Below are 27,731 nucleotides of genomic sequence, written 5' to 3'. Positions count from 1 at the left end.
AGCACAAAACCCACCCACTCAATTACTTACCTCAATACTTCAATGACAGCTTTCAGCCCTTCTTTTGAAGTCATTCTTTTCTCAAAGGCAGCAGTGCCTGAACTGAAGATGGAGATGCTCCCATAACTCCTATAGAAGGATCAAAGCTTACATCCGAAAAATAGCAACATTGTGCTTTCAGTCTCTCCTATTTTTATTTAAGAATTATGTGTTTTGATTTTAAGGCCTTTTGGACCTACATATTATCTTTAAGAAAAATTCTAATGTAATTATTACTTCTTAGCCAAACTGATACAGAAACTGTGGTCTGAAGAACTAAGCCCTTCAAATAAAAGGGAACTGCACGTACAAATAAAGTAGACTAACTTTAACTGATAACATTTTACTTTTTAAAATAGTGACCAGTTCTTGTGCTCTCAGGAAAAGTTTTAATGCAAAGCATGACTATACAATTAAGTATCCATATGAATAAGATGCAAATTGGGGGCTACTAAATGCCATCACTTCACCTTTCCAGATGAGAGTTACATAGGAGCTACATTAAAGACTGCCGTCAGAGGAGCCAAGCTCCTTGATCCCAGAGAATTGGGATTTTCAGGTAAGCCTGTCCACTGCCAGCACTCCTGCTGGTACGATGCGGTTCTACAATGCTTCAAGCCAAAGGCCGTATTTATATTCAAGCCTTGAGTGAAAATTGTATCACTTGATTAAAAGAAAAAGAAAACAAAAATAAAGCAACAAAATGTTTCTTCATCCTCTACCTCCCTCTCTACTGGTTTGGAGAGATTAAACATCTCCTTTACAAAGGTCAAGGTTATATTCGCAGTTAAAAATGTAGGGGGAAAAATAGAGATAATAATTAACCAGTAACCATTTAAACATGTTTCCCAATAAGCTGCTTCAAACTCACCTAGTTCAAACTATACATAAACTAGAACAAATTGTTTTATTACTGCAGAAAAAACACGTGCTGTTCTCATGTAACCCTAGAAGAACAAAGAAATGCTGACTGTTGATAGAATTAGAAGTTACCTTTTGAAATACTGGAGACAAAATGCAGTATTCGTTTTTTCCCAGGTACACTATATAATAATTTACTTAAATAGTACAGGTGTAAACATAACTGATGGAATGACAGTTGAAATACCTGAAACCATAAAATGCTCAGAGAAACGTCACCAAAGCCACCTGGGAAAGAATTAAACAAATTTTCCTGAGGTTGAATAGCTTGAGTGAAATGAAAAGAACCAGAATCCAGGGTTAAGTCCAAAGAGCTAAATGGAAAACCAATCTTTTCACATAGGATGTTCTGTGGTATATTTATGATTACAACTGTATAAATTTTTATTCAATGGTTGTCTTAAATCCATCTGAAAATAAAAGGCAGTGTTGACTACCACTAGAAAATTGCAAATAAAATGTTTAATTTCAGAAACTGAGTTCACCATTTATAAATACACTAAAACATAGTAAATGCAAAATTAGATTAGGCATAGGTACAGTATTTTAACAAAGCTACAACTTTTCTAAAAGGTCATAGGCAAATGATGACTTGTTTCCCAAAAAGTATTCAATGAAAACTGAAATGAGAAGATTAATCTTTCTGGAGTTAAAAAACCATGGAGAACATTCCGTTCAAATTAAAATGCTGGCTATTTTTTTTTCCATCTTATTTGAAGTTTTGAGGGCTCTACATCCCATTTGCCTGATGGACACCAACAGTTAAGAATCAACCCTACTACATAAAATTCTAAGCAGTGCACCATATCCATAAGGCTATTACTGAAAATCAGAAGATCAGTTATTTCTGTACTAGGAGCTTTAAGACAGGCTGTTCTACACAACTGAAATTACGTTAGGAGTAAGGGCTCAATTTTTACAATAGGGCACCTTATAATTTCGATGCACTAAAGATAAGAAAAGACTTTAGAATGACATTAGCATCTTCATGGTAAATTCCTTGCCTTTTTTGAACATGGCATTAAATAACAAGCATTAATTCACAAACTTTGATAAGACTTCCAAAGAGCTTTTATAAATACCCAGAATATTTCTGTAGTTCAGTTAAAATGTAAAACCTGAACAGGAGAACCCAGAATGAGAAGTTTAACTACCGATTGCTGTGTAACCGACATTCCGTATCACCTCAAATTTAAGATTTTCAGATACTAAGTCAATAGTCTCCTGTAAACACATCTTCAATAACTCTTCGTAATCCTTTAAGTACTTTAGGGTTTGCAGTTAAAAACACCACATGATAACAAGATGGCTTGAACCCCATCTTTCACGTACAGCTTTCTTTTGACAACTACAAAAGCTGTTCTGTTGCAATTAAAGCAATGTTCAACTAAAATACAGTACCTGGTTTATGGTTTTTACATAATAATTGAATAAAAAACTACAGAATAGAACTGTTTACATCTTTTTTTTTTTTTGCCATTCTATTAAAACAAATGAATGAGCTTTTTTAAAGTTCATTTACAATTATGGATTAAAACCTACATAATTTTGTATAATTTGACAAGACAGGCTATCTCTAGTGTGAACTTTTAAAAAACATATATACAATATCTGGCCTGAAGTACTATGAATAAGGCACATGTAGACATATTGAAAGCTGAAAAAATGAAACTAAAATTTGGAATTATAGTCACTGATTAGATGTCATACATGGCCCCCATTGGAGCAATTCAACAATCCCAGTTATAGATAGTTAATATCCAGTGAGCAACAATAGATTTAGTCTAGCAGTTTGTTCATTAGTTTCAATACTGGAAGTATATTAAAGGAAGATTCACTTTCAAAAAGATAAGCTTTTCAAAGTGTTCAATCATTAACCTTGACTGACTAAAGCTGTTGCTTTCATTGGATGTATTGAACAATCTCTCTGAAGGAACAATGCTTGGTGGACAACCCAAGAACCTGACAGCCAATTTTGACAGTACTGGCCAAGATGACTTCTTAAAGTTCCAGTAAGTTAAAGGATCACAGTTATGCTCAAGCACTTCTTCCTCCAAGTAAGAAAGCACCATTTCCTCTGGTAACTTTGCTCTTTCTTTCAGGTCTTTTGTTTTCTTCATGTCACCCATGAGCGACCAAAGATTATCTTCTCCATATGAATTTGTAGATGGTGAACCTATATCACATCCATTGGAAACAGGTTTATCATCATCTGAGGTAGAACTCATTATTTCCAGCTCCCTGATTAAGTCTTGTTTATATTGTTCAGCCTCCTCTTCTGTAAATAAGGATGTTTTATACCGGGGATCCAGAAGCGTAGCAAAAATGTACCTTGGATCATGAAGCGTGGAGGACAATCTACTCACCATAGCTTCTTTCAAAGATTTCAGCATAGTATCTATGCCCATTGTTTCCTCAAATAGCATTTCTATTTTCCTGTTAAGTATATGAATCATTGGAATCACCTGGCTTAGAGTAGACATGTGTGTACTCATCTCCCTGCTTGCAGCTTCAAAAGGTTTGAGAGCATGACACACCGACTGCATGACTTCCCACTGATCACAACTTATTAGCTCCCGAAAGCTGCACTCGATTGACATTTCATCAATTGCTCTTTTCTGTTCAATAAGACGTTCAAGCATATGAAATGATGTATTCCACTTTGATGGAACATCTTGTATTAGCTGGTGCTGAGGCAACTCGTACTCTTTTTGCAACTCAGCTAACTTCTCTTTTGCTTTTGCTGACCGATGGACGCGTTCACAGATCTTTCTTGCAATACTAAGCAAATTCTGAACCATTCTCTGGCTTTTAATAGCCTCATTTACAATGACGTTAACAGTGTGACTAAAACATTGTACACTTGAATGATCACCTTCATTTAAAGTTTTTTCTATACTCTGATTATCAGTAACAGTAATCCCAATCTGAAGGCCAATGGAAGTAATCCATGTTTCCCACCAGTACTCTAATTGCTTTTGAATACTGATTCCATTGTAGTCACAATCAATCTGCGATACATTTAGTAGTGCTGAACAATGGTAATCCTCACACTGTGGTCGAAATGAAGACTCAAATGTTACCCAATGAGCTGTCAGGGTTAAATATTCTCGTGTTTGGTTGCTCATCCATATTCCAGATGTAAAATGGATCACTCCACTCTCAGCTTCTTTAAGGTGTGAAATAATTATTTGTTTTACATTATCATACATATCTGGAATTGCTGTCCTAGAAAAGTAAGATGGAGAAGGTAAAGAATATTGAGGTTGCAAGTATTCAAGCAGCCTGTTAAAGCCAATGTTGTCTACAAAAGAATATGGCTGAAGGTCAAGTGCAATCATTTCAGCTACAAGACTTGTGATTTTTTTGGCAACTGGGTGAGAGTCACAAAACTTGTCATTGGTTTCATCAAAATTTGAAGATCCTAATAATTCTGTGCTCAGTGGCATGTGATTATCCGTAGATGAGGATAATACTGTCTCTGAGACATCAGTTTTCAATACGTTGTTATGAAACCGCTGCAAATGTCTTAGAAGGCAACTTGTGCCCAGATTTGTTGGCTTTTTCCCCCTACTTATTGTACGTCCACAGTGCATACATATTACTTTTGTTGAATCTGCAGAACAAATTGAAAAGTGATTCCACAGTTTTGAGGTCTTCTTACTATTAACAGGAAATATAATTTGATTATCATGTGTAACCATTGTAGGCAAGTCAGTCAACTTTGAGGATGAACATTCTGCAGAAGCCAAAGTGGCGTAAGGAGAATTTGCCAAACTCACATCAAGAAAGCCCTTTTGGTTTCCAATTACATCAGGATGGCGTCTATATAGATGTCTCATCAAGCAGCTTGTGCCCACATCTCCTTTTTTACCGCGACTTATCATACAACTGCAGTATCTACATACTGCTTTTAGACTGTCTGCAGGTGACAGTGAAAAGTGATGCCAAACTTCTGATTTAAGCCTTTTCATAATCCTTTTATTTTGCTGAAATACAGCAGTAGGTTCAAATATTAGTGGACCTAATCCCTCACACTGTTTCTCCGGAGAGGAAACAAAGGAGACTTCACCTATATCATCAGAAGATGACAGCATTGAGTCTTCCACCAGGCCATCTCCAGAAGAGATAGTAGTATGGATCTCCTCAGAGATTCTGTCTGGAGAAGAAGAAACAGAAGTTGATTCTTTAATTAGTTTTCCAGGAGAGGATGACATAGAATTCAAATCACTATCTGAGGGTAGTAAAGAAGGCAACAGCGTTGGAGGTGCAGTGTAGAGAGGTGGTATGCTGGTACCACCCCCGTTCTCTTGCAGGACAATGGAACGATGGGCTCTCCACATGTGTCTTATTAAACAACTTGTTCCCAGGTCTTTCCCATTTTTTCCTCTACTGAATTCGTTCATGCAGTGGATGCAAACAGCTTTAGAATTATCTAGAGGCGACAAATAAAAGTGTTTCCAGACAGCAGATCTCCTTCTGGAACCTGATGTGCTCTTTGGAATTACAACAGTTTTTTCTGCTACATTCTCCACAGTGTCGTCATATTGGTTGTTGGGTAGCTGTGGAGATGACCCAACCATGACTTCTTCTTTGCTGCACTTTTCAGGAACTGAGAGATCTGATATTTCTTCAGAAGAAACAATAGAAACAGATTCCTCAATTATTCGATCTGGAGATGGTATTTTAGAAGCCATTTTCTTGACAAGTTTTATAGGGGATAACATAGAACTCAGATCTCCAACATCTGCAGACTGAGGTGGCAGTAACAATGTAGGTGAAGAAAAGGAGGATATACCTGGCATACTTCCATTTTCTTGAATTAGTACAGTTGGATGGGCTCTTCTCACATGTCTCATGAGACAACTTGTACTCAGATCCTTTTCATTTTTACCCCTGCTGAATTCTTTCATACAGTACATACATATTGCTTTAGTGCTATCTCTAGGAGATATAAAAAAATGGTTCCAAGCAGGTGACTTTTTTCTGGAGCTTATGTTTCTGCTAGAAAGGAGGCTTTGTGTCACAGCTTCCATTGCTACATCATACAGCGTACTACTATACTGAGAGAAAAGAGATCCATAATCATCTTCATTTTCTGTAGATAAATATTTGCCAGGGTTGTTGGTAATGAAGTTCTTTTCTTTGTCTTCTTGTTCATCACTACTGTCTGCATGTTTGAAATCGTCTTGTTCTGTTTTGATATCCATTCTTTCTAGAGTACAGTTAATGCTGTCTTCCTCCTGCTCTACTTTTAAGTTATTGATTTTACCCAGTACGAAATTACCATCCATTCTGGGGGAACCTGCTTTACTCTTGTCCATGGATGACAAATCCTTCTTGCCAAGTCTTCATTTATAATAAATATAGATAATTTAAAAGACTATTTTAAATTTTATTAAAATGATGTATCTTGTATACTGAATGCACAAACACAAATGCGCGTATGTGTTAAAAGAATCTCTGGTTTATGAAGTCTATATCCGTGTTGTGCTTAAGCAAATATGATTAGTCATAAAAATGCATTTAAAAATTATAGACTTAATTAATGGAATCTCATTTTTTCTCCAGGATCAGGACATTTCAAGTCATAGATGAATGTTCTCAGAGACAGCTACTCTTAAACGCTTCATGTTGTAGACATAATCCTAAAAAATGAATGTTCTATTTTCTTGTTGAAGGAAGCCATTCTGTTCATCTTGACTGGGCAACTGTAATTCTTTTGCACCATCTAGAAATAAAAAAAGCAGAAGAGAAAGTTGACTAAAACACTCTAAATAACTATAGTACAGATGAACTGAAAACATGCACCAAGTATTCTGTGTTTTGGGTTTCTTTTTTTCCCCTTTGAGATAAAAACAATTCAATGTACTACTGGGAAAAAAAAAAAAAGAAAAAAACAGCATTTACTCAATACATTTATCGTGGGCAAATACATGTCTGCACACATAGCTCTGGTTCAGTTTGACAAAACCTCGAGTCCAAGCATCACTTTTGTATTTGCTTGGACGTACCTTTGCCTCATCCTAATTCAACCACTGCATAATCATACATACACATATATACATATACTATGTAGGTATGTATCTGTAGATATAGACATGAAGACAAGCAGGCATTTAGTCGTGTTAGCACAGAAATATGTACTTAAAACCAAATATTAAGCTATGCTCTTGTACTTGTGAGCCCTTCGTCACTGACAGTGGTATTTGAAAATACAGTATTTTACAAGAAACCTCTGTAAGGGTGTCCGGCGTTTAGTCACACTAATCTCCCTCAGTTCCTCTAATCATAGTCTCACAAGGTTATATTCATGCCATAACACTCCCAGACAGCACCATACTGTAGAAACAATCTACTTCTAGAGTTTCACAATTAAAACCTGAAATGCTTAATTTAGAATAACTGGGCTATGCAAATACCATACATACACTGAGGTCTCCCAAAAGAATAACCTCACTCAGAAGCAAAGATACATACAGTTGCATACACTGGTGCCTAGCAGCACTGCCAGCTCGAGTTCCTCAGGTACCCAAGGGTAATCCTGGAAAGCCCATTGGCACCAAGATAGCTCGTTTCCCTCATGGGTAAAGATCTCCCCCACCAACAATTCCAGTACAAAGAGTAGGGTTTTGAAGTATAGCTGTATATAAATCACAGGGGGTAATACCAGGCTGAAAAACCAGAACCCCACACTGGCCCCACACAAACCTGAAGAAGCTGTCTGCATTTGTCAGCCAGTCTTCGTTGCGTTCTTTGGTTTTTGGTTTGTTTTTTTTTTTTTTGTTTTGGTTTGGTGATTTTTTTAAATTAACTACATTTCTATCAGAATTCTAAATTTTGCCAAACTATTTCTTACTTATTCTCTTGTGTCATTAATGTAGTTATTGGTACCTTTATTCAAGATAACAGCATTTTTTGACCACACAGGAGTTGCTACACTATGCACTCCAGTTTGTGCAAACTGGATTTTATGGGACTCTTTTCTCCCTAGCTGAAGACAAAACACAAATTTGAGTTGGTTATTTTAAAAACCTCTCACAGAATTTTCATGTGTTACTCAAACTCAGCAGGATTTCAGCAGACAAATGGTAAAATTAGCCATAGCTACAAGACACATAAAAAACGTCTAGGTTGCACCTACACAGGCATTTCCCCCCTGTATCAAGACCAATGTCATATTAGCTTTGTAACTTATTTTAATTAATATTTTTTTGAGGACTCTTTACAAGAGAGGTCAGAACCACTTATCTTTTGTGGATTTCAGACTTCTGGAAAGCCTATTGTAGCGATAACTTACTTTTTCCAGTGCAGGGGAAGGGGCAGGGAAAAGGAGAGGCAATCAGCTTATTGCAGCTATTTTAAGAAAAGGGAGATGGAGCGGTCAGAACTTGCAAAGAGGAAGGCAGTAACTGGTTTTCTTTCTGTGAAAGTTTTAGTATTTGTGCTCTGCGTTTCTCTCTCCTTCTCAGAAAAAAAGAGATGTTTTCAGACACCAAAAGATATGAGGGCTGAGCATGAAGAACATCAGTTCTAACGAAGGGAAAGGCCTGAAGAAACAGAAAAGCCTTAAATTTAACATACTTTCCCCAGGTTTGTGAAACTACTCTACCAGCAGAGACTAAATTTACATAATTCAGTATAAAACTGAATGAAACACAAGTTAGTGATCACAAACAAATTGATGATATGGAAGCATGTGCATCTGGGACAAGAGAGAGAACATAAGATAGTCGACATTTTTAATAGAAATCAACCTAAGAGGGTTTGGTGGTTTTTTTTTTCCATCTTTATTTCGATCTAATCTGTGAATTTGGAGCTTGTACTGCAAACAGGAAAAGCAAGAATATATAATTAGCTATTGTGACTTCAGATCACAGAATGAAAGGTGCACAAGCAAGTGACTCCATGCAAAGCTTACAGAACATGAATTATGCATGTCAGTGCCAAGTTACAGTAGGCACATTACAGATTCCTATCTAGGTTTGCACAAAACACATGCATGCACCCATTGGCATTGTGTTCTGATGAAGTTGTGCACCATTTCTTTGCCTCAAAACTAGTAATCACATCTCTATTAATATATATAAATTTATAATATAAATCTGCAACTGCTGAAAAAAAAAAAACAACAAACAACAAAAAAACCTGCTATGCAAAAACAATTCCAGGCTTTGAACAGAAAAACCCACGTTGATGATTCTCTTGTCCCTGTCCTGATAAGCAGTTACTGCTTAACATGGCTAAGCATAAGGTAGCTGTGATGGGAAGATTTGGAAACCTGATAAATAACACTGGTCGCAAACTTCGCAACAATACTTAACTAGATTGGCATTCATTAACAATGCACGTGGCCAACGGTTAAGTTCTCAATCATTATCAACCATTATAACTACATATCCAAACAGTTAGGCCTTAATCATCTTATCCTAAATTAGCTTTGAGCACACAATACCCCTGAGCTGATGCCATGTGGTTAAATACTGATGGCTATGGTCCTTGATGGTCTTAGTTGCTGACGCTGAATAGGTGAGAGTGCTGTTTGGACTCTGATGCAGGAACCCTGGCGGTAGACTTCTTTCTTCCCTACCTCTCCTTGCCGTCGCTGGGTGTTTTTAATGCTCATAGCCTCCTCCACCAAAAAAGGGTGTGGGAAGCAATCTCATCTGCTCCTGACATTATTTAGCTGCTTTTCGTTAGGACTAGAACCTGTTCTAGTTCCACCAGAAATCCTTCCTCCTTATTCTGTATCCTTTGTTTTTGCTTGCAGATTTTACTACTTGAATTGTTGATTCATGTTTTTCTGTTCCTATTTGTGCAATTCAACATAGGTCTCGCTTTACATTTACATATTATTTCTGTACTTATGCTTAGCTGTGATATAAAACGCTTTAATGCTGTTAGGAGGGTTGTGCTATTAGCACTGTTACAAAGCACTTATTGTGGCCAGTTACACTATTTTAGCGTACTTATGACAGAGTTCATGACAATAAAGCATTAATTATATCTTGCCCACTTTATGGATTTACAGGTCTCTGGCTACATAATACCTATTTTCCTGGGCATTGTTGCTGCCTTCTAGGAATGCAGAATAGCTGAGATTCTTCGAGGAGAATTGTTAGAGCTGCTCGATCACTTCCTAGGAAATCCCCAAAGTTGGATGCCCCTTAGAAGATTTTGCATGTGTTGGGTTTTTTTTCCAATATTTTTCAAACATCTAAGCATGTTCCCTGTTGCTTTGAGCGCTACTACATCATAATGCGAAATTAAGTCAACTCCCTCCCTTCAAACACCCTTGAGGATTCAACCCAAATTTTCTTCAGAATACAGTCCCAAAAATGCTCAAGGTTAGGAAGATAAATATTTTTCATCTCCCCCTCCCATGCCAACTCTATGTAAGAGTCAATCTGCTTTACAAACAAACAAAACACTCCACCCTAGTTTTACATTTTATAGTAACCTGGAACAAAGTATGAATTTGGTTATGACCACCTGTACATAACTTATTTACCCTTGGACACAAGCTACTCGAAGGTAAGCACTACTGCTAAACAAACAGGATACGCAAGGAGAAAGAAAATGTTTTCAAAGGTACAAAAGGCTACAGGCAGTGAGCTCAAAATTAAAATGATTTATGCCTTTGAAATCTCAATTAGATTCAGACAAGCAGCAAAACAAAGAGAATTAGGAGTCACCTTGCAACAAAAAATCTTCAAAGAAAATAAATGGAACTAGGGAACAATTATCTACTCAAATGTACTACTATAAACTATGAGCTCCTGAGCGGCTGTAGACAGTCAGTGGTTTGCTGTGGTAAGAAGCCTGCAGAAACATTTTATAGGATTTTCCATTCAAAATGGGATTACTGAAAGCGTACAGTGGTTGACAAGAAATGTCAAGAGAATGGCACTGATCCAAAGAGTGCCACAGCTGACTGCCGTGACCAGAAGAAATCACTGCTGAATGAGAGAGAGAAAAAAAGAGAAACACCAGTGTCTTGGGATTGCAGAGACATATATTAACATACAGAGTAGTATGAAAAGTAGGCAAGAACACAGAACCATGAGCAGATTATTTGTTTGTAAAGCAGATAATGGCCTGCAAGCTTTAAACAATTTTAGATTTTAGGTTGAGTGGTCAGGCAATAATCATGGACTTTCTTATAATACAGAATCTTAGTACAAATAATGGTCTAGAGAAAGTAGTTTAAAACAAAACTGAAAACCCTTTAAATTATTATACAAGTACATATAATGTAAATATAAACACACACACCTGCAAAATGAAAGAGTACCTGTTTTAAGAAAGATGCAAAATGTGGAGAGAAAGTGAAAGCAAAACTATTTACTAGTTGAAAATAACCAAACAAAACAGAGACAGATTTTGAATGTAGGAGGAACAGAAATGCACATGTACTGGTTTCAGCTGGGATAGAGTTGATTTTCTTCATAGCAGCTAATACCGGGCTCTGTTTTGGATTTGCGCTGAAAACAGTGTTGATAACACAGGGATGTTTTCATTACTGCCAAGCAGGGCTTACACAGAGTCAAGGCCTTTGCTGCTTCTCACAACACCCCACCAGCGAGTGGGCTGGGAGTGCACAGGAGGCTGGGAGGGGACACAGCTGGGACAGCTGACCCCAACTGACCCAAGGGATACCCCACGCCATATGACATCATGCTCAGCATGTAAACCTGGGGGAAGAAGGAGGAAGGGGGGGACTTTTGGAGTGATGGCGTTTGTCTTCCCAAGAAACCGTTACGTGTGATGCAGCCCTGCTTTCCTGGGGATGGCTGAACACCTGCCTGCCCATGGGAAGGAGTGAATGAATGCCTTGTTTTGCTTTGCTTGCGTGCACCACTTTTGCTTTACCTATTAAACTGTCTTCATCTCAGCCCAGGAGTTTCCACACACTTTTACCCTTCTGATTCTCTCCCCCACCCCACTTGATCGAGTGAGTGAGCGGCTGTGTGGGGCTTAGTTGCCTGCTGGGGTTAAACCCCGACAGCACATTAGAAACAATTTGCACAAACGGATGTCAATTTTAGAATGACTAGTGCTGATCTTGTTTATTTTTGGAAATCTAGAGGCATCATTAAGAACAAAGTAAAAAGAAAATCCCTAAAAGCAGGCAATATAAGCAAAAAGGAGATATTTTAAGAAATTTTTATTAACTTCCACTTCAATGGCAGGTACTATGCTAATTAAGGAATATCTGCTAAAAGAAACAAACAAAAAACCAAAACAAAACCAAACCACAAAAAAACCCCAAACAACAACAACAAAAACCCCACCACAAAAATCCAACCAAACCAAAAACTCAAAAAAACCTGAAAACACCACACACATTCATAAACCTGTAACAAATAAGCAGAACATATTTTTATAAATATATAGCCTAGATGAACCTTACAACTTTTCAGGGTTACAAATCCCTTAAAGATGGAGAACTAACAGTGATGTATTTTTCATAGAAATTTCCTCTGACAAAGTATCAGTACTAGCTCACTGATAAAGAACTGCAGAAGTTTACAAGATACTGAGCAATTAAAATGTGGTACTAGAAGAGACTGTAAAATTAGCATGCTAGTCACACTTTCAAACAGGGTGGGTCCTACGCTGAAGTCTCACTGAAGCTCACAGGAGTCTGCAGAGATGTATAAGCATGAACTAGTGGATGCAACAGTGTAGTTGGGATCAAAGTACAGAAAGTTAAGCTTAATAAAAGAAACAAATTGTTTTGGACCTCACGGGAGGTACGATTGGTAGAGGACTGTTGTGAGAGAAGGAAAGAATAAGGTAAAGCCACCTTTACTATTCCATTACTTTTCCAGTCACCTGAAAGGCAGATCTCTACATTAACTAGTAATTGTTGTGATTTTACAAAGGTATTTTCTCCAACTTGCCAATCTCTCATGCCCACGATCCCAAATGCTCCATCTGGACAAAAAAAGAGTACAGTATGGAAACAGCACCACCAATACAGCACATTGCTCCTTGTTGACATAAAGAGTCTTCGTCCTAACTGAATACTAGAACAGAATATAACCGTTAGGTCAAGTAATATTAGACATTTTTATTAATCCTGTATGAAAGAATTGAAGTTTATAGGAATCTATGTAAAAAAAAAATTTGGAGAAGCATATGTTAGAGGAAACATCATAACCAAAATCATATCTAAGTCATTTAAAAAAAAAAAAAGGGGCATACACGGAAAAAGGTAAAAAAAAGGGGGAAAAAACCCAGAAGCTATTACTTTTTAAAGTGCTCTTTTACTGGAGAGGAAAACCCTGATGTTAAAAACTTAAAGTGTTTTTATTCAAAATGTCAAGTATTTACTATGCCTTTTTCCCTACTTCTATCTGAAAAAAAGTGATATATGGAGGTAAGAAAAATACAACATTTTTTAATATCGGCGAGAAACAATATCTAGGTCTAGTGCTTGTTCTGTCCCAAACTACTGGTCCTGCAGAAGTCTAAATTTCTTCCTCTATGACCCCTCCCAATTAGGAGAGCTGTAATATTTTATCTTTCATCTTTTGTTTTTGTTCCATATATTCTGCCATGAGTTTTACAGGGTCATCTTACTACGTGGCTTATCCATCAAGGTCTCATGCTCACTAAGGCTCCCTAAGTACTCCTGAGACACTTGTAGCATGAGGGGAAAAAAAAAGCTTTTCTAATTAAAGTTCCATTTTGGAGTGAGACAAACATTTACAAAAATCCTATTTTACACATAGAAAACATTCCTTAACAGTTTTATATCTTCATGTAAACAAGAAATTCAGCTTGTAAACTGAATTGTAAACAATTCAGCTCTCAAGACTGGGGCTGGTGGTGGAAAGGAAAAAACCAAAAAGGTGGGGGGGGGGGGAGTATGGGATTATTTCCTCCAAGGCTGGAGCCGTTTCACAGATGCGTGGCCAGCCAAGCAGGATGCCACACGTAGAAGCTGTAACAGGCTGGGAGGCAGGAACCAGGCAGCTCCTGAGGATGCTGCAACTGCTGGGCTTCAGCTACTGGAAGAAATGGGGGAGTATCCTGGCAGGGCAGCTGATGCCCTCAACTCCCTCATCCCTGAGGAGAAAAGAAGCCAGGAAAAATTACAAAGAGAAAATAACATATCCAGAGTAACGCATAAGAAAGGAAAGCGTGCTTTGGAAACTGATGGGACAAAGGTACATGCTCAGAAGCTTGGGAGACAAAGCAGGAAGAATGAGAGCCCTCCAAGAAAGGTATGTGAGCTCCCCGGTGCGCTCATGGTACTTGTCGGGACACGACACAGAGACCTCCAATTTATCCAAGTGAAAGAGATCATTCATGCCTCTTCATGTTGCTGAAAAACTCAGTGCTTGGTGTAAGCTGGGCCTAAATCAGTCATTCCAGACAGAGGAAATCTGAGTAAAATAGCCATAACTATCATCACTAGACTCTGGGTATTCAACCCTAATTACAAACCCAAGAGTTTAGCTAAAGTAGAGACTGAAAAGTTAGAAAGACTGTAAGTTAAATGTAAATACTTCCTGCTTTCTTGCCTCCTGTCCCCTAAAACATCAGATAATTCTACTGTGAACATGGACTACTTTATATGAAGCCGTAAAATAGACCTGCTAAGGCCAAGTTGTATTTTCTTGGTTTAGTGGTCACTGGACTCTTCTGTCTTCTGTTGTCTCCACCACCACTAAACTAACAATAAAGCGGGAAGATAACAATCAATAGCACAGCTCAGGAGTGACAGTTTTAGTCTTAGACTATTGTTAAAGGGACAGTGTCAGGTTAAAATCTAACCAGCACAAAGAAAACACCTAACATTGCACAAACTCAAACTCCTCAAACTCAAACTTAGCTTCTTACTCTTTTAAAAGCTAGTTTATTTTGTACATCCTTTTATCCTCTTGCTGCTGTAAACATCAAGAAATCTATGGGACTCTGTTTACTGATCATCTTCAGATATTCCCTGAAATCTCAGGAAAGATTCAAGAACTAAAAGCCCCAGCTTTATACAAATATCTCCATCTCAAACCCTAAGTCATCTGCTCATGGTGTATGGAAGAAAGTGTGTGCACCAGCTCTCCCTGCACAAAACTACACTGGCTCTTATAGTGATGTGTAAAAGGAGTGAAAATACTTCATGACAATGGCAAAACTGAAACTGTATGATTTCCAGATTACCATAATTTTAAAAAATACTCTGAAATAGACACAAAGCAGAAATGAAGTAAGATTTAATTTTAAAAAAATTTTTTTTAAAAGATGATCTGGTTCTTAGTTCAGCTCTTACACCAGTATATCCTCAACCATAACTTGTCTTAAAAAGATTGAGATAATCCTTTTTAAATATTATAGATTTCATAGTCATTATTTTTGAAGTCTGATATAAATAAGGATGTTTGTGTTAGCATGCATATTATTCACATCTGGCTGACATTTAGTTCTGGTATCCCTGTTTAGTGTCCAACTGGATTTGCTAAACATGTGCAGTACCCAAATGTTTCATTAGACCTCAATGATACAGGATGACTGCTCAGCATGTTTAAGAATAAAGCAGGTGTCTGAGATAGGGTAGGGAGTCAAAACTCAAGTTTATTTCTGGAGAAATCAGTCTTCATAATTTCTTTGACAATTTATTAAGCGTATATCTATTGAAGCATCATCCTCCACCACCCAGGTTTAAGCAGCACTGTTAAACTCTATAAAGCCCATAGCTCAGAAATCCCCATTCCACATGATTTCAAACAGCATTTATCTTAAAAGTAAAATAAAAATGCAATGCTAAAATGACAACAACAAAAAAATCACCTCAGCCAAAACAATGTCACTCCCAGGTTTTCTATAAAAAAAATAAAATATCACCATGTTGCAAGTACCACCATGTACACTATACGTATCACCACAAATAGCAACACTACTCACACCTACAATCACCTGATAAGCCTTTAACTGTTGCTGTTTTTTTTTTTTAGTGCACTAAAAATACCATCAGATCTCAAACGGGGGTATCTTCCTTCACACGTCCTTTGCTAACTTCCCATAGTGGCACACTACAAGAAAGGAGGGGAGGGAAGCAGGTTGTACACATGCTAATCATTTCTGTCCCAGCTTTTACTAAGAGATCGCTCATAAAAAAAGGGATCTGTCACAGTAAATAAATTATGTCAACATTTGTCTAGGATCCAAACTGTCTCTTAAGTGTGAGGTGTTCTTTCTCATTATCTGGTACGATACTACTGAAGCAATACTTGCAGGGTACGTTTCCATGCTGTTTTTCACACCTACCAAATGTCAGATCTGTCTCTCGCTTGTTAAAATACTGATGTTTTAAGCAATAATTTCATTAAAACTTTAAGCAGGATTTTCCTAAGTCTTATGCATCAGTTCAATGTTGCTCCAAGTGAAAGCTACAATAGAGTATATTCTTATTTTGATATTTCTATCATTTCCAATTCTTGACAAACAAATATTATATGCTATTAAGATGGGGAAATTCTTAATGTTACGAGAGAGAAGGTGTTTTTTTTAAGAAAAAAATTTAGGTTTTTTTTTAAACAGCTGAAGCATGTATTATTTGGCTTATAGCATTTTTAGTGCAGTACGTCAAAGCTGCTTTTAGTATCTCATGCCGTACAATCTGGGGCTGAGGGGAGGGTAGGTGAACGAAGGTTGCAGTAACACAACATGAGGTAAAATACAGAAGATAAAAATAAAAATAAGAACAGAGTAGGGAAGATACATCAGTATTATCATGGAACAGGAAATAATACACAACCAAAACTACAGTAACAACAAATAAGTTCCAAAAGAATGACAGACAAAACAGTTACTCCGTGTTGCTAGAGAACAGCAGCCTGCTTTCAGAAAAGCATCAGAATATTCAAAGTAAAGCCCCTCTGACACTTCTTTTCCCCAAGTGATCAATTCCTCTGCCTAGCCCATCACAGTCTTCTTCCTGTGCAGTCTACAGCTCACAAAATAAGTGGGATAGAATTAGGAAAGGAGATTCTTCTCCTGACTAGCCACAGAATCACAGAATGGTAGGGGTTGGAAGGGACCTCTGGAGATCATCTCATCCAACCCCACTGCTTCAGCAGGCACACCCAGAGCAGGGGGCACAGGAACGCGTCCAGATGGGTTTTGAATGTCTCCGGGGAAGGAGACCCCGCAGCCTCCCTGGGCAGCCTCTTCCACTGCTCTGGCACCCTCACAGGAAAGAAGTTTTTTCTCCTATTCAGGTGGAACCTCTCCAGGCGAAGCAAACCCAGGTCTCTCAGCCTTTCCTTGTAAGGGAGGTGCTCCAGTCCCCTGATCATCTTGGTAGCTCTCTGCTGGACTCTCTCCAGTCATTCCCTGTCTTTCTTAAACTGGGAGGCCCAAAACTGGACACAGTACTCCAGATGTGGCCTCACTAGGGCAGAGTAGAGGGGGAGGATAACCTCCCTTGACCTGCTGGCCACGCTTCTTTTAGTGCAGCCCAGGATACCGTTGCCCTTCTGGGCCACAAGGGCACTTCCTAGCTTGCAATATTCTAGAAAACATATATATATTTTTTAATGTCTATCTTTAAACTCAGTAAGAGTGAAACTTTAAGCACTTTAAGGATGATTTCAAACAGTTAAAAAATGAGACACCTGTAAAGGAGAAAGCTGAGGGTTACACGGCTGAATAGGCAGCATGATGAAGAATGAAAAAGCAGTTAGGAGAGGCACACCATGTCTTGTGTACAGGAAGTCTTCTTGGAACTCTTGCTGAGAACTTCCATGTAAGCATAAAGTGAAAAAACCTCACAAAATGTAAACAGGGTTGTTTACAGAATGTAGTATTATATTAACCTGTTTGAACTATCATTTTTCTAAAATAAAACAAAAAAAATTGAACAATATCTGTTGAACTGGTAAGACTACCATATATTAGTATCTATTTTGATACTAATCAGATTGAGTCTGAAGAAGTCTGTTTTAAAAACACTTCACAGCTACCCATTAATCCAATTCTGTGTTCATATTGATGCCAGGCAGTTACATGCCCTCAGATAGTTTCACTTGTGCTATCGAGATGTTTTCCATGATTTATACATATCATACTTGTATATGTGTAATATGACATAGTACTGTGCTTATATTGTATGTTTGTGTCCTGGAATGCTTGTGAACGTACAGGCAGGTTAGAAACAAAATGCAGTTTGTCCCTGAAAGGACAAACAATATTTTCAAAAGGATAAACAGCAGTTTAAATACTTCATAGGGATATTTTTACAGCTAAGCTTTATCATTCTTTTGTTGCAAAACTTTATTTCAAGTAGAAAATACACTCAATTGCAGACAATTCTTCAATGAATGTTTCTTCTCTGTACTAGGTATCTTCTTTCTTCCTCATGCAATAATTTGAAGAAATATGGCTAGAGTTTACTTGAAGCAAGGAAAAGACTACCTCTTTACTAAATAAACTAAATACAACAGAAAATACCATCCCAGATAATTTCTACAGAGTTCGGAAATACTCAGTTTCATCTGGCCAATGAGCACAAGAACTGCAACAAAAACAACAAAGTAACTTTAAAGTCAAGCTTACGAATCACATGCAGGCATAATTGATCATGCCCATGATAGGGGTGAACTTCTTACGCCCCTTTCAAGTGTTTTTTTTTCATCATTCGGTATTTCCTAAGTGAATTGCATGTTCATCAGTAGCATCTGACATTTTCACCTGATATCCCAGTTTAAAAAAAACCCATAACCTCAAGTCTGTCCCTCTCAAAACAAACATTCCTATTCATAAAAGAGGGGAGAGGGAGAGAGAAATGAGTGTACAGACCTCCTTACCAACTAACCTGTCCCCTGCCTCCATGACAAGGGGTATTTTCCCTCTTAACCTCATTTAGGGACATATTCTCTTTGCCTTCTTCAAGGCAAGGTGAGACTTTGAAGCAAAGACCTAGATGACGCGGACAGCCTAGCCAGGAAAGCCAACATTGTTTCCACTAGCATCACACTGAGCATCAGCAGGAAATCCAAAGAGACACTCCTGTACCTGGTGAACAAATAGCTCAGTCTTCTTTTCCCAAAAGAAATGGTTTACAGGGAACCATCCTACTGCCATAGACACAGATTTTAATTTGAACAAATAGGGTTTTGCTTGAGAAGCTAATGAAAAATACAAAAATTTTAATTAAGAATAAAGCTTTTTGTAGTACCTATTCTAACCAGCACAGTTCATGAGCTTTAATTCATGTAAAGCAACCTGTAATTTAAATGAGTTTTACAGAATACTGTTACATAGGTGTTTTATTCAGAGCAGGATCCACAACATTTTTTGTACAAAAGCAGGTAAAGAAAGGATAGCCTTTGCTGTTCCCATTTGCTTAATTTCCATTATTATAAAGAAGCCATAATAATTATTTAAATAAACCTAATATTCTGTGAGGTATAGAAAATGGAAATAAATAAAAATAGATAAAGGAGAAGGATCAGTAATCTCCCTGTTCTTTACGAGCATCACTGTATTTTCTTTCATAAATGGATTATGGTCTCCCCACAGTGCTGTAAGCCACAGAAGGCAACTCAAAAGTCACTAGAAAAGGAGAAAAAAAGAAAGGAACCTCAGTTCCTCCTGTTTTCCAGTGCCAAAAGCAAAGATGCTGCCAACAGCATGGTCTGCACACTGTTTCGCTCCCTGAAAGCTGACCCACTCTTCTGACTATCTCAGTGGCTACTAATGCAAGTCACAAGTGAAAACCTCTCATGTAATGAGTACTTCCCTGTCGTCTTTTGGTTGTTTTTTTCCCCGTCTGTAGATATGCTCCCACAGTTATCAGCATATCATGTTCCCACCTTTAATGCAGAAGAAAGAAGGGGAACCACACAGTAAAAATAGAAAATATGATATGATTGCCATTATCTATGCTACATTTTAGCATGGATTTGCGGTCCCAAATTTTAAATAAGAAAAGCTCTCAAGAGCTGATGGGAGTTATAAACAGGCAGCAGTTTCCACACTGCTCTTTCGTCTCCCACCTCCTCATGGCATGTCTAACACTACTAGATCCCTTTAATCAGGAACTAGGCTTTCTTCAACAATTTAAACCACACATAAAAGCTACTGCATAGCATATGGACCGGAAGACTTTAATTCTTATAGTGGATGCTAAAGGATGTAGACCTATAACATTTCTGACCTACCAAGTCTTAAAATTTGAACAGAGAGGATAACATCTGGGCAGCAGAACATTCCTATCTTTGTCCTCAGAAGACTCCAATTCTGTCTAAGCACCCATTCTACCAAAAGAGTGCCTTCTTAATCACAAATGAAGAAAGCGTCATGGACAGAAGGAACATTTGCAAAATGCTCTCTGGGCTGCACTACTCCAGGAGCTACTGTGCAATAACTTGTTCTTAATACGCTGCATCGTGCAATATGTACTGGTGAATATATGATATATTGCATATTGATACACTGAAACACAGAGGGAAGAGAACTTTCTTCAACTACTATTCCATGAAGGAAAAACAGCCCAGCAGGAAGTTGTAAGAGATCACTGACTGAACAGTGATCACCTGAACATTCAGTTAAATCGTCAATATCAGTTCATATATTCCTCACATTTCATGTTTCCCAAAATAAATATGTAAAAATGACTGTGGTTCTACAAAACCGTTAAGGAAAAAAAATTGTTGCAAGGAACTCAAATTATGTTCTATAAACATATTTTTTAGGCTGACCAAAATTATTTAAGCTCTATTCCAGAGTTCTTACAACCAGGATTTAAATGAAGCACATGAATATGACAAAAAACAGGTAATAAAATGTATACACTTTTCTGTTGGCGCTCACAATGGGCATTTAATTTCTTTAAGACTGACCACTTACATATTTTATTATCTATCAGAACAACTGAACGTGCAGTCAACAGTTATTTCATCTGGGATTAGAATTCAAGAAATACTTCTTGAAGATACTAAGACCGGATGCTCATTTTCAGTTGACAGGTAGCATTAAAGTGCATATTTTCTTTAAAGGCTTTTAACCTTGAGAGCCACAATAGTAAAGTGCTTGAGGTAGAACTATAAAATGCTACAGCGCAAGACAACAAGTAATGACAGTGCAAAGCATACAGTGACCCAGAGATGAGTATATTAGAATTCAGCATTAATTACGACAGTGAACTTTTGGATATTCTGGCAGAAGCAACATTGTTCCTGTTATCAAATTTTTTCACAGTGGTCTAGAACTGATTCAAAAGGCTGCTGCAAACGACGACTACTCTTTCCTGCTCTTTGTCTGTGCTACAGACTTGGAAAGCACTAGCAGTTCATTTTTGCTTAGACTCTGTTGAAGAATGATCAACAAGCAAATTTAGTATATAACAAAATCCCCCACACCTTCTGTATGTGTCACCTAGGAAAACTTCCCTTCAGGAAATTAATCTGAATCACGTTTTTATTTTTCTTTTCCTACGGAGGACAGAGTCTTATGAAGAAAGGCTGAGAGATCTGGGGTTGTTCAGCCTGGACAACAGAAGGCTCCAGGGAGATCTTATTGCAACCTTTCAGTACTTAAAGTGGGCTTATAAGAAAGATGAGGACAGGATTTTTAGTAAGGCCTGTAGTGAGAGGACAACGGCTAATGGTTTTAAACTAAAAAAGAGGTAGATTCAGACTAGATAGAAGGAAGACCTTTTTTTATTTTTTTTTAATGATGAGGGTGGTGAAGTGCTGGAGTGGGTTGCCCAGAGAGGTGGTGGATGCCCCATGCCCGGAAACATTCAAGGTCAGGTTGGACAGGGCTCTGAGCAACCTGTCCTAGCTGAAGATGTCCCTGCTCATGGCAGGGGGTTGGACTAGATGACCTTCAGAGGTCCCTTCCAATCCAAACTATGCCGTGATTCTATGACCCCACCAAGACTTCCTGGCTCAGCATTTTACCTGTCTTAAACGTTTTGTCCATCTGTTGCTAACATGCTTGTTAACCAACAATATAGGCAGCTTAAAAGTTGAACTAATTTAGTCAGGAGGGGGGGGGGGGTGGGGGGGCATGGGAAGAAAAAAAATAAACAGAAAGCTCTGAAACTCTATACAGGAATAACATTTATTGTTAATCTACATATAAATGCTGATCTGCAGATGAACAATTTTTTTTCCTACTGCATCTTAGTCAGGAATCTCAGGCTTCTGAAAAATCTGTACTCATCAGCTCATACTGAATATGTAAAGAAAAAAACATTTCAGACAAAAACCCTAGAAGAAAATATTAAACTTTAGTTTATCAGTGAGGACATGAAAATCTGAATAAGACAAGTGTAATTTGAGTATAGGATGAATGTAGCATGGAAGTTACTTCTCCCTTTTTAAAAGGTAGACTGCAGGGTGAGGACGTATATATGCCAGCTGTTACCACAGAGTAAGAGGTGCCCCACAAATCATAAACTAGTTACTATTACTGTAACACTGTAAAGATATCCAGGCTTTTAAACTTAATTTTCAAGTCTCAGGCACTCAGAAACTTCCTGCTAAATTATTAGGCTTCATTCAAGTCAGTGCACAGGCACACTTTTTTCCATTGGCTTACTCTAAATTAATAACAACAACGATACAAGACCCAAAACAAACAAGCTGCCCACTAGTTAATTGAGAAAAACAAAAAAGCGAACAAAAAAAACTTACACATGTGTTCCACTGCATGCAGGTAGCTTCATTTGAGGTTAAGTACTTGCTAATCAAACTTAATGATGATGATTGTATCTAAGGAAAAGAAGAAAGTAATTACTTTTAGTATTTTTTTAGTCATGTTAACTGTCACAGTGGCAAGTCACGGGGTGCTTCAAGTTTCTCTTTGGGTGACAGCTCCAGAAGTTGCACTTACATGACTAGCTCTTGTCCTTTTTCAAAATCCCTAGCCTTCATAATTGTCAAGAAAAACTAGACATTTTCATCTCTAGAGCTCCAAAGCAAAAAATAAAAATGCCACCCCCTTCAAATGAGTACTAAAAAGATTTAAAAGTCACATTTTTATACTTGCCTTGGCACTGCTCCATTTTTTTTTATGCTTAGGGATGACTATATCTCATGATGAATGAAACCAAGTCTACACTACATGCAAGATTTCAAAGGAGCTTGCTGACACCTTTCAATGGACTACAGGATTTATCTGGCAGCTTGTAACACCTTTTTTTCATGAGCTAAGCATACTGCTTACACACTGCACCTAGCACGTGTATTAATCAACATGCAATTGCATAGGATCAATGCAAGGTTATCATTCCCCACGTATGAGAAAGGATTGCATATGGAGCATATTAAGTCAGATATCTTGACTTGGCAAAAAAACCAGACCAAAACAGTCTAACATACACTAAAAAAAACCCCAACCAACCGAGAAATCTTTTTGCTATCTTAGAAAATCTGGAAAGTAAACTTTCACTCCAAATCCAAATGCAGAAAATGCTAGGCTCGGCAAATGCTTAGTGGTCAGGATGGTACTTTTCCTCTTTTCTAAACTTCATATGGATCAAGCATCAACAGGGGTTAAATCAGCAAAGCATTCTCCCCACCAGTCAGTGCTTACAACTGTAAGACAGTGACTGATATGTGTACACATTTATACACACACACTTTTCTGTTTTTTTTCCTTCAGACTGAGAACACCTCTCACAGGGTGGAAAGTCCTGACTGCTGGCTTACTATGCATTATCGAATGAATTATATGTAACTTCTTTTACCAACATTTTCACTTAAAAATACTTCCATACTCCCTCTTAAGCAAGTGAAAACATCTCCAGAGCTATGCGGCTGGCTAATTTGACTGTTAAGATGAGACAGTTCAGCTGTCCTACAACAGTGAACTTTTAAATAATGTATACAAAGAGGAAGGTGTCAGCCCAGGAGACAGAGACCCACCCGACGCAGGGTGCTCCACAGGAGCAGTTAGGGAACTTTAACTACATTACAGTGGCAACCCCATAGCACAATAGGCTCTTTCTGAAGATTAGAACTCCTACAAATTTAAAGCAAGCCTCAAAAGACAGGATTTACAAAATCCTCTCATACAGAGTCTTCACTGTGAATGGTGGTAAAATGAGGCAAGGTGTTGGAATATACATCTGCATTCCTTAATTCAAACTTCCTCAGTCACAAAAAAGCCTCTAAGAAGTTATTGTATTTAGGGTTCTAAAAATTAGAAGAGAACAAATTCCAAGAAAAAAGGGGAAAAAAAATACAACAGCCTCAAAGGCCACATAAACCAGCAACTACTCCCTGCAACCTAAGAGTTTGCCAGGACTTCCTTCTGTAATACCTAGCTTTTAAGGATCTTTGATAGGAGGGTATTCTACTTTACGTGGATAGACAATTTTAAATAAACATGTGAAATTCAGTTGCCCTCCTGTATTTCCACAGGACCTGTTATAAGCCTTACTGATGTATTACATGTACTGAAGTAGACCGCTTCTGCACTAACCACTCATGACCCCATAACACTAGCTGTTCTGCAAACAGAATTCTAGCTCAGGACATTTGCAGTCTAGGTTTAAAATGAGCCAAAATAAGTGGCAACATGAAACAGAGAGAGAGACCATAGCAGACAAGGTAACAGAAAGGCAGTAAGCACTACTCTAAGCTCATCACCTGTCTAGCCTTCTGCTGTTATATACTTTGTCTTCCACATTATCATTGATGATGCTGTATCTGTCACACACTTCCTTTATACAGAGTAACAGTAAGAGAGGTATGGTTATTCAAAAGTACAAATGTTTAGAAACCTTTTCTCTGAGATGCTTAGTTTAGATATTTCATTTTACTTTCATTTTACTCAATCAATTCTTACATTTCTCTACTCTGGAGAAGTTCCATGGAATAAATGCCTCAACATCTGTTAGAGTTGGAAGATACTAGCAACACCGAAAGTACCAAAGTAGATAGACACCCGGTCATATAAAATCATTCAGCACCTTGTTTCTTGGTCTGACACCTAGCAGACAGCATTTTTAAGAGTCCACAAAAGAATTGCTGCCGCTTTTAGTATACCATGAAGTGATACAATTTTTTTTTCTCTACAAAATTAATCTCCCGAGTAAATAATAACTCTAGAATGCCCCTGCTGAGTATTTGTACAAATACAGGCTTTCTAGCAGAAGCGTGGTATCTTGTGGATAGTTGATAAGATATTCTAGTTTTCACTACCAGCAGTATGTACTCCACAAATATCCTCCCAAGGGTGTACGTCTGTGCTTTAAGTGAAACATTGCATTACTGAAGATAACCTTTGGAAAAAAAAGAACTGCACTCCCTCTCTTGAAAAGCAAAACACATGCACGTACATTGTGGGCCGTACAGGCAACAACACATAAGGAAAGCCTGAGAAGTATGTTATGTGGGCTTGAAAGACTTTCTCTGCTTGGCATTGTAGGCACAGCATGACAGCTCACGCTAAATAATTGAGGTCTCTCAAAAACAGCCCCCAGAAACCAGACACAACTGCTTCTAACACATAAGCACCAGGGAGGAAGGACTGGGGAAAGAGGACTTCTTTTTCTACACTACCAAGCAAAACACTACTAAACTTAGCAACAATAATTAGAATCACCATTAATGCAAAAAAGGTCTTTTACCTTTCATTGCATTAATAAATGTTTTTACACTTTCAGTAGACTACACGTGCAGCAGGCAACTTTAAGGGTATCACACACCCTCGGAAATCCAGTACGCATTATAACACTGCCAGCCTCTACCATCCACAGCTGTCTCAGTGTAGACCCAGAGGTTACAGAAAACATTTTTTAAGCAAAATTACCGCGTCCCAAGCAGAAACCGAGAGCAGCGATGCGCAAAAGTTAAATTCTGCTGTTTTCCCATGTGCACCTCTCTTGAACGCTCTGCCCAAGAGAGACGGGGCCGGGAACTCCAGCCCACACAGGAAGAGATGCGGTGTTTACGCCGCGGCAGAAGCCGCTGGCGGGCGCCTGCCTCCGCCGTGTCCCGCGTTCTCGAGGCGGGGGGAAGGCGTTTTGGGATATTCTGGGCTTCTCGGCCCCGGCGCCCGGCCGGCACGCCGGAGCCCGAGCAGTCCCCGTTCCCCGCGGAGCCCCGGCCCCGCCGTGCGCCCTGCGCGGGGCCGCGGCCGCCGGCTGTGGGGGGCGGCGGGCTCCCCACCGCCGGGGCTGCCCGGGCCGACTTCGCTCGGGACGGTTGCGGCCGCATGGCCACGGCTCCCCCCGCGGCCTCCCGGCCCGGCCGGGTGGGAGCGGGCGCGGAGCCCCAGCAGGTCCCGCCGGCCCGGCCCGGCCCGCGCCGCGTACAATGCTGGGCAGGCTCGGGGCGCGGCCGGCGGCTCGGCGGGCGCCCCTCCCGGGGCGGGGGGCAGTAGAGCCTGCCGGGCGGCCCGGGCCAGCGCCGGGCCCCCGGGGACCGGCGACCCCCGCCCGCCGGGCCCCCTCCCGGGGCCTCGCAGACAATAGAGCCAGCACCGCGGGCCTAGTCCCCGGCTTCCTGCGCCGCCCCACCGCCCCACGCCCCCTCCCCGGCCTGGCGGCGCTGTCCCAAGCGGGACGGGGCTCCGCCGGGCCAGGGGCGCGAGTCGCGGCCGCACAAGTACCGGCGCCACTGAGGCAAAACCCGGCGGTGGGGTGGGGGTGGGCGGCAGGGCCAGGGAAGGGCGAGCCGGACAACCCTGCTCGGCCCGGCCCGGCCCGGCCCCCCTCCCGGTACCGGAACGGTGCCACTTACCTCCCCGGGCGGCCGCCGCAGGGGAAGCCGGAGGTCGCCGCCACCGCCTGACCGGGCCCGAAAGAGTTAAAAGGAAGGGCCGGGCGGGACCGTCCCATTCATTAGCCGGGCGCTTTGTCTCCGGCCGCCGCCGCGGCGCTGAGCCGAGCCGAGCTGAGCAGAGCAGGCTGCCCCGGCTCGGCCGCCACGGGGCGCGGTGCGCAGGCGCGGGGGGCGGTGCCACGCACGGCGCGCAACATGTCATCCGGGCGGCGGCCCGCAAAATGGCCGCCTCCGACGCCACGGTAGCCCAGGGAGCGGCGGCGGCGGCGGCGGCGGCGGCGGGGTGGGGGGGAGAAAGAGAGCGAGCGAGTCAGTCAGTAGGGTGTCCTGCTGCGCCGCCCCCTCGCCGGGTCCGGGGTGAGACGCGAGCTTTCTCTGCAAAGGCGCAGCCGCGATGGCCGCTCGTTTCCGCCCACCTCCTCTCCGGGGCGGCTGAAGGGGGAGGCGGTGGCTGCCGCTGCGGCTCTGAGGGTGGTGGGGATGGGACGGAACGGTGCCTGCCCGGGGGGGACTCCTGCGGCGCCCCAGGCCTCCAGGGGCTGTTGGGGCCGCTGCCGGCCAGCGTTGCGTTTCCCGGCGGGCCGTGGGCCGGCGCCCGAGCTCTCCCCTGGGCCCGCCGCGGCTGAGCCGCCAGTCCCGCCCTGGCGGCAGGGCAGCGCCCGGAGCTGGTGTCTGGCGAGTGGCGGGCTCACGGCGGGCGGCCGGCCCGGTTGGGGAAAGGCGGGCAGCCCCCCCGGCCGAGACCCTCGGGAGCGGCCCTCGTGGGTGGGCGTCGTCCCGCTGGAGCGCGGGGCCGCCGCTGGCCCCAGGACAGCCCCGCGCCTTTTCAGGAATTGCATCTTTAAACGGGTATTTGCCTTTAAAAAAACCCCACCTCGATGTGTATTTGTGGTGTCGTGCACGCTCGGCTTGGGTCTGGGCTCTGCTGTGCTGCCCCTGGAGCCGCTGCCTGCCTGAGGAGCGGCGCTCTCCGTGACACTGCATCTGGTCTCCGGCGTGGCCGTCGCGGGAGGGCTGTTC

General features: G+C 40.6%; 1 protein-coding gene across 5 annotated transcripts; it reads right to left on the bottom strand.

Moving 5' to 3' along the window:
• Positions 1 to 1,402: 1,402 nt before the first annotated feature.
• Positions 1,403 to 27,714, bottom strand: ZBED4 (zinc finger BED-type containing 4). 5 transcript variants are annotated; one of them, XM_064445689.1, is made up of 3 exons: positions 27,586 to 27,714; positions 22,614 to 22,691; positions 1,403 to 6,691 (listed from the first exon to the last, which is right to left on the bottom strand). In XM_064445689.1, exon 3 carries the CDS (start codon positions 6,282 to 6,284, stop codon positions 2,766 to 2,768), a length of 3,519 nt encoding a protein of 1,172 aa, XP_064301759.1. In that variant the 5' UTR covers positions 6,285 to 6,691; positions 22,614 to 22,691; positions 27,586 to 27,714; the 3' UTR covers positions 1,403 to 2,765. The 5 variants fall into 5 exon arrangements, with proteins under 5 accessions (XP_064301759.1, XP_064301764.1, XP_064301746.1 ...); XM_064445694.1 differs by lacking the exon at positions 27,586 to 27,714 and adding an exon at positions 27,128 to 27,217; XM_064445676.1 differs by lacking the exon at positions 27,586 to 27,714 and adding an exon at positions 26,670 to 27,026.
• Between the last annotated feature and the right edge of the window lie 17 nt (positions 27,715 to 27,731).

The sequence above is a fragment of the Phalacrocorax carbo genome, chromosome 1 (genome assembly GCF_963921805.1).
Source record: "Phalacrocorax carbo chromosome 1, bPhaCar2.1, whole genome shotgun sequence".
NCBI classification, from domain to species: domain Eukaryota; kingdom Metazoa; phylum Chordata; class Aves; order Suliformes; family Phalacrocoracidae; genus Phalacrocorax; species Phalacrocorax carbo.
The sequence above is the reverse complement of the archived record's forward strand: the minus strand, read 5'-3'. Positions and strand labels throughout refer to the sequence as shown.

Coding starts and splice junctions, on each gene's coding strand:
- ZBED4 (XM_064445689.1), bottom strand. CDS start 6,284: ATGGACAAGAGTAAAGCAGGTTCCCCCAGAATGGATGGTAATTTCGTA.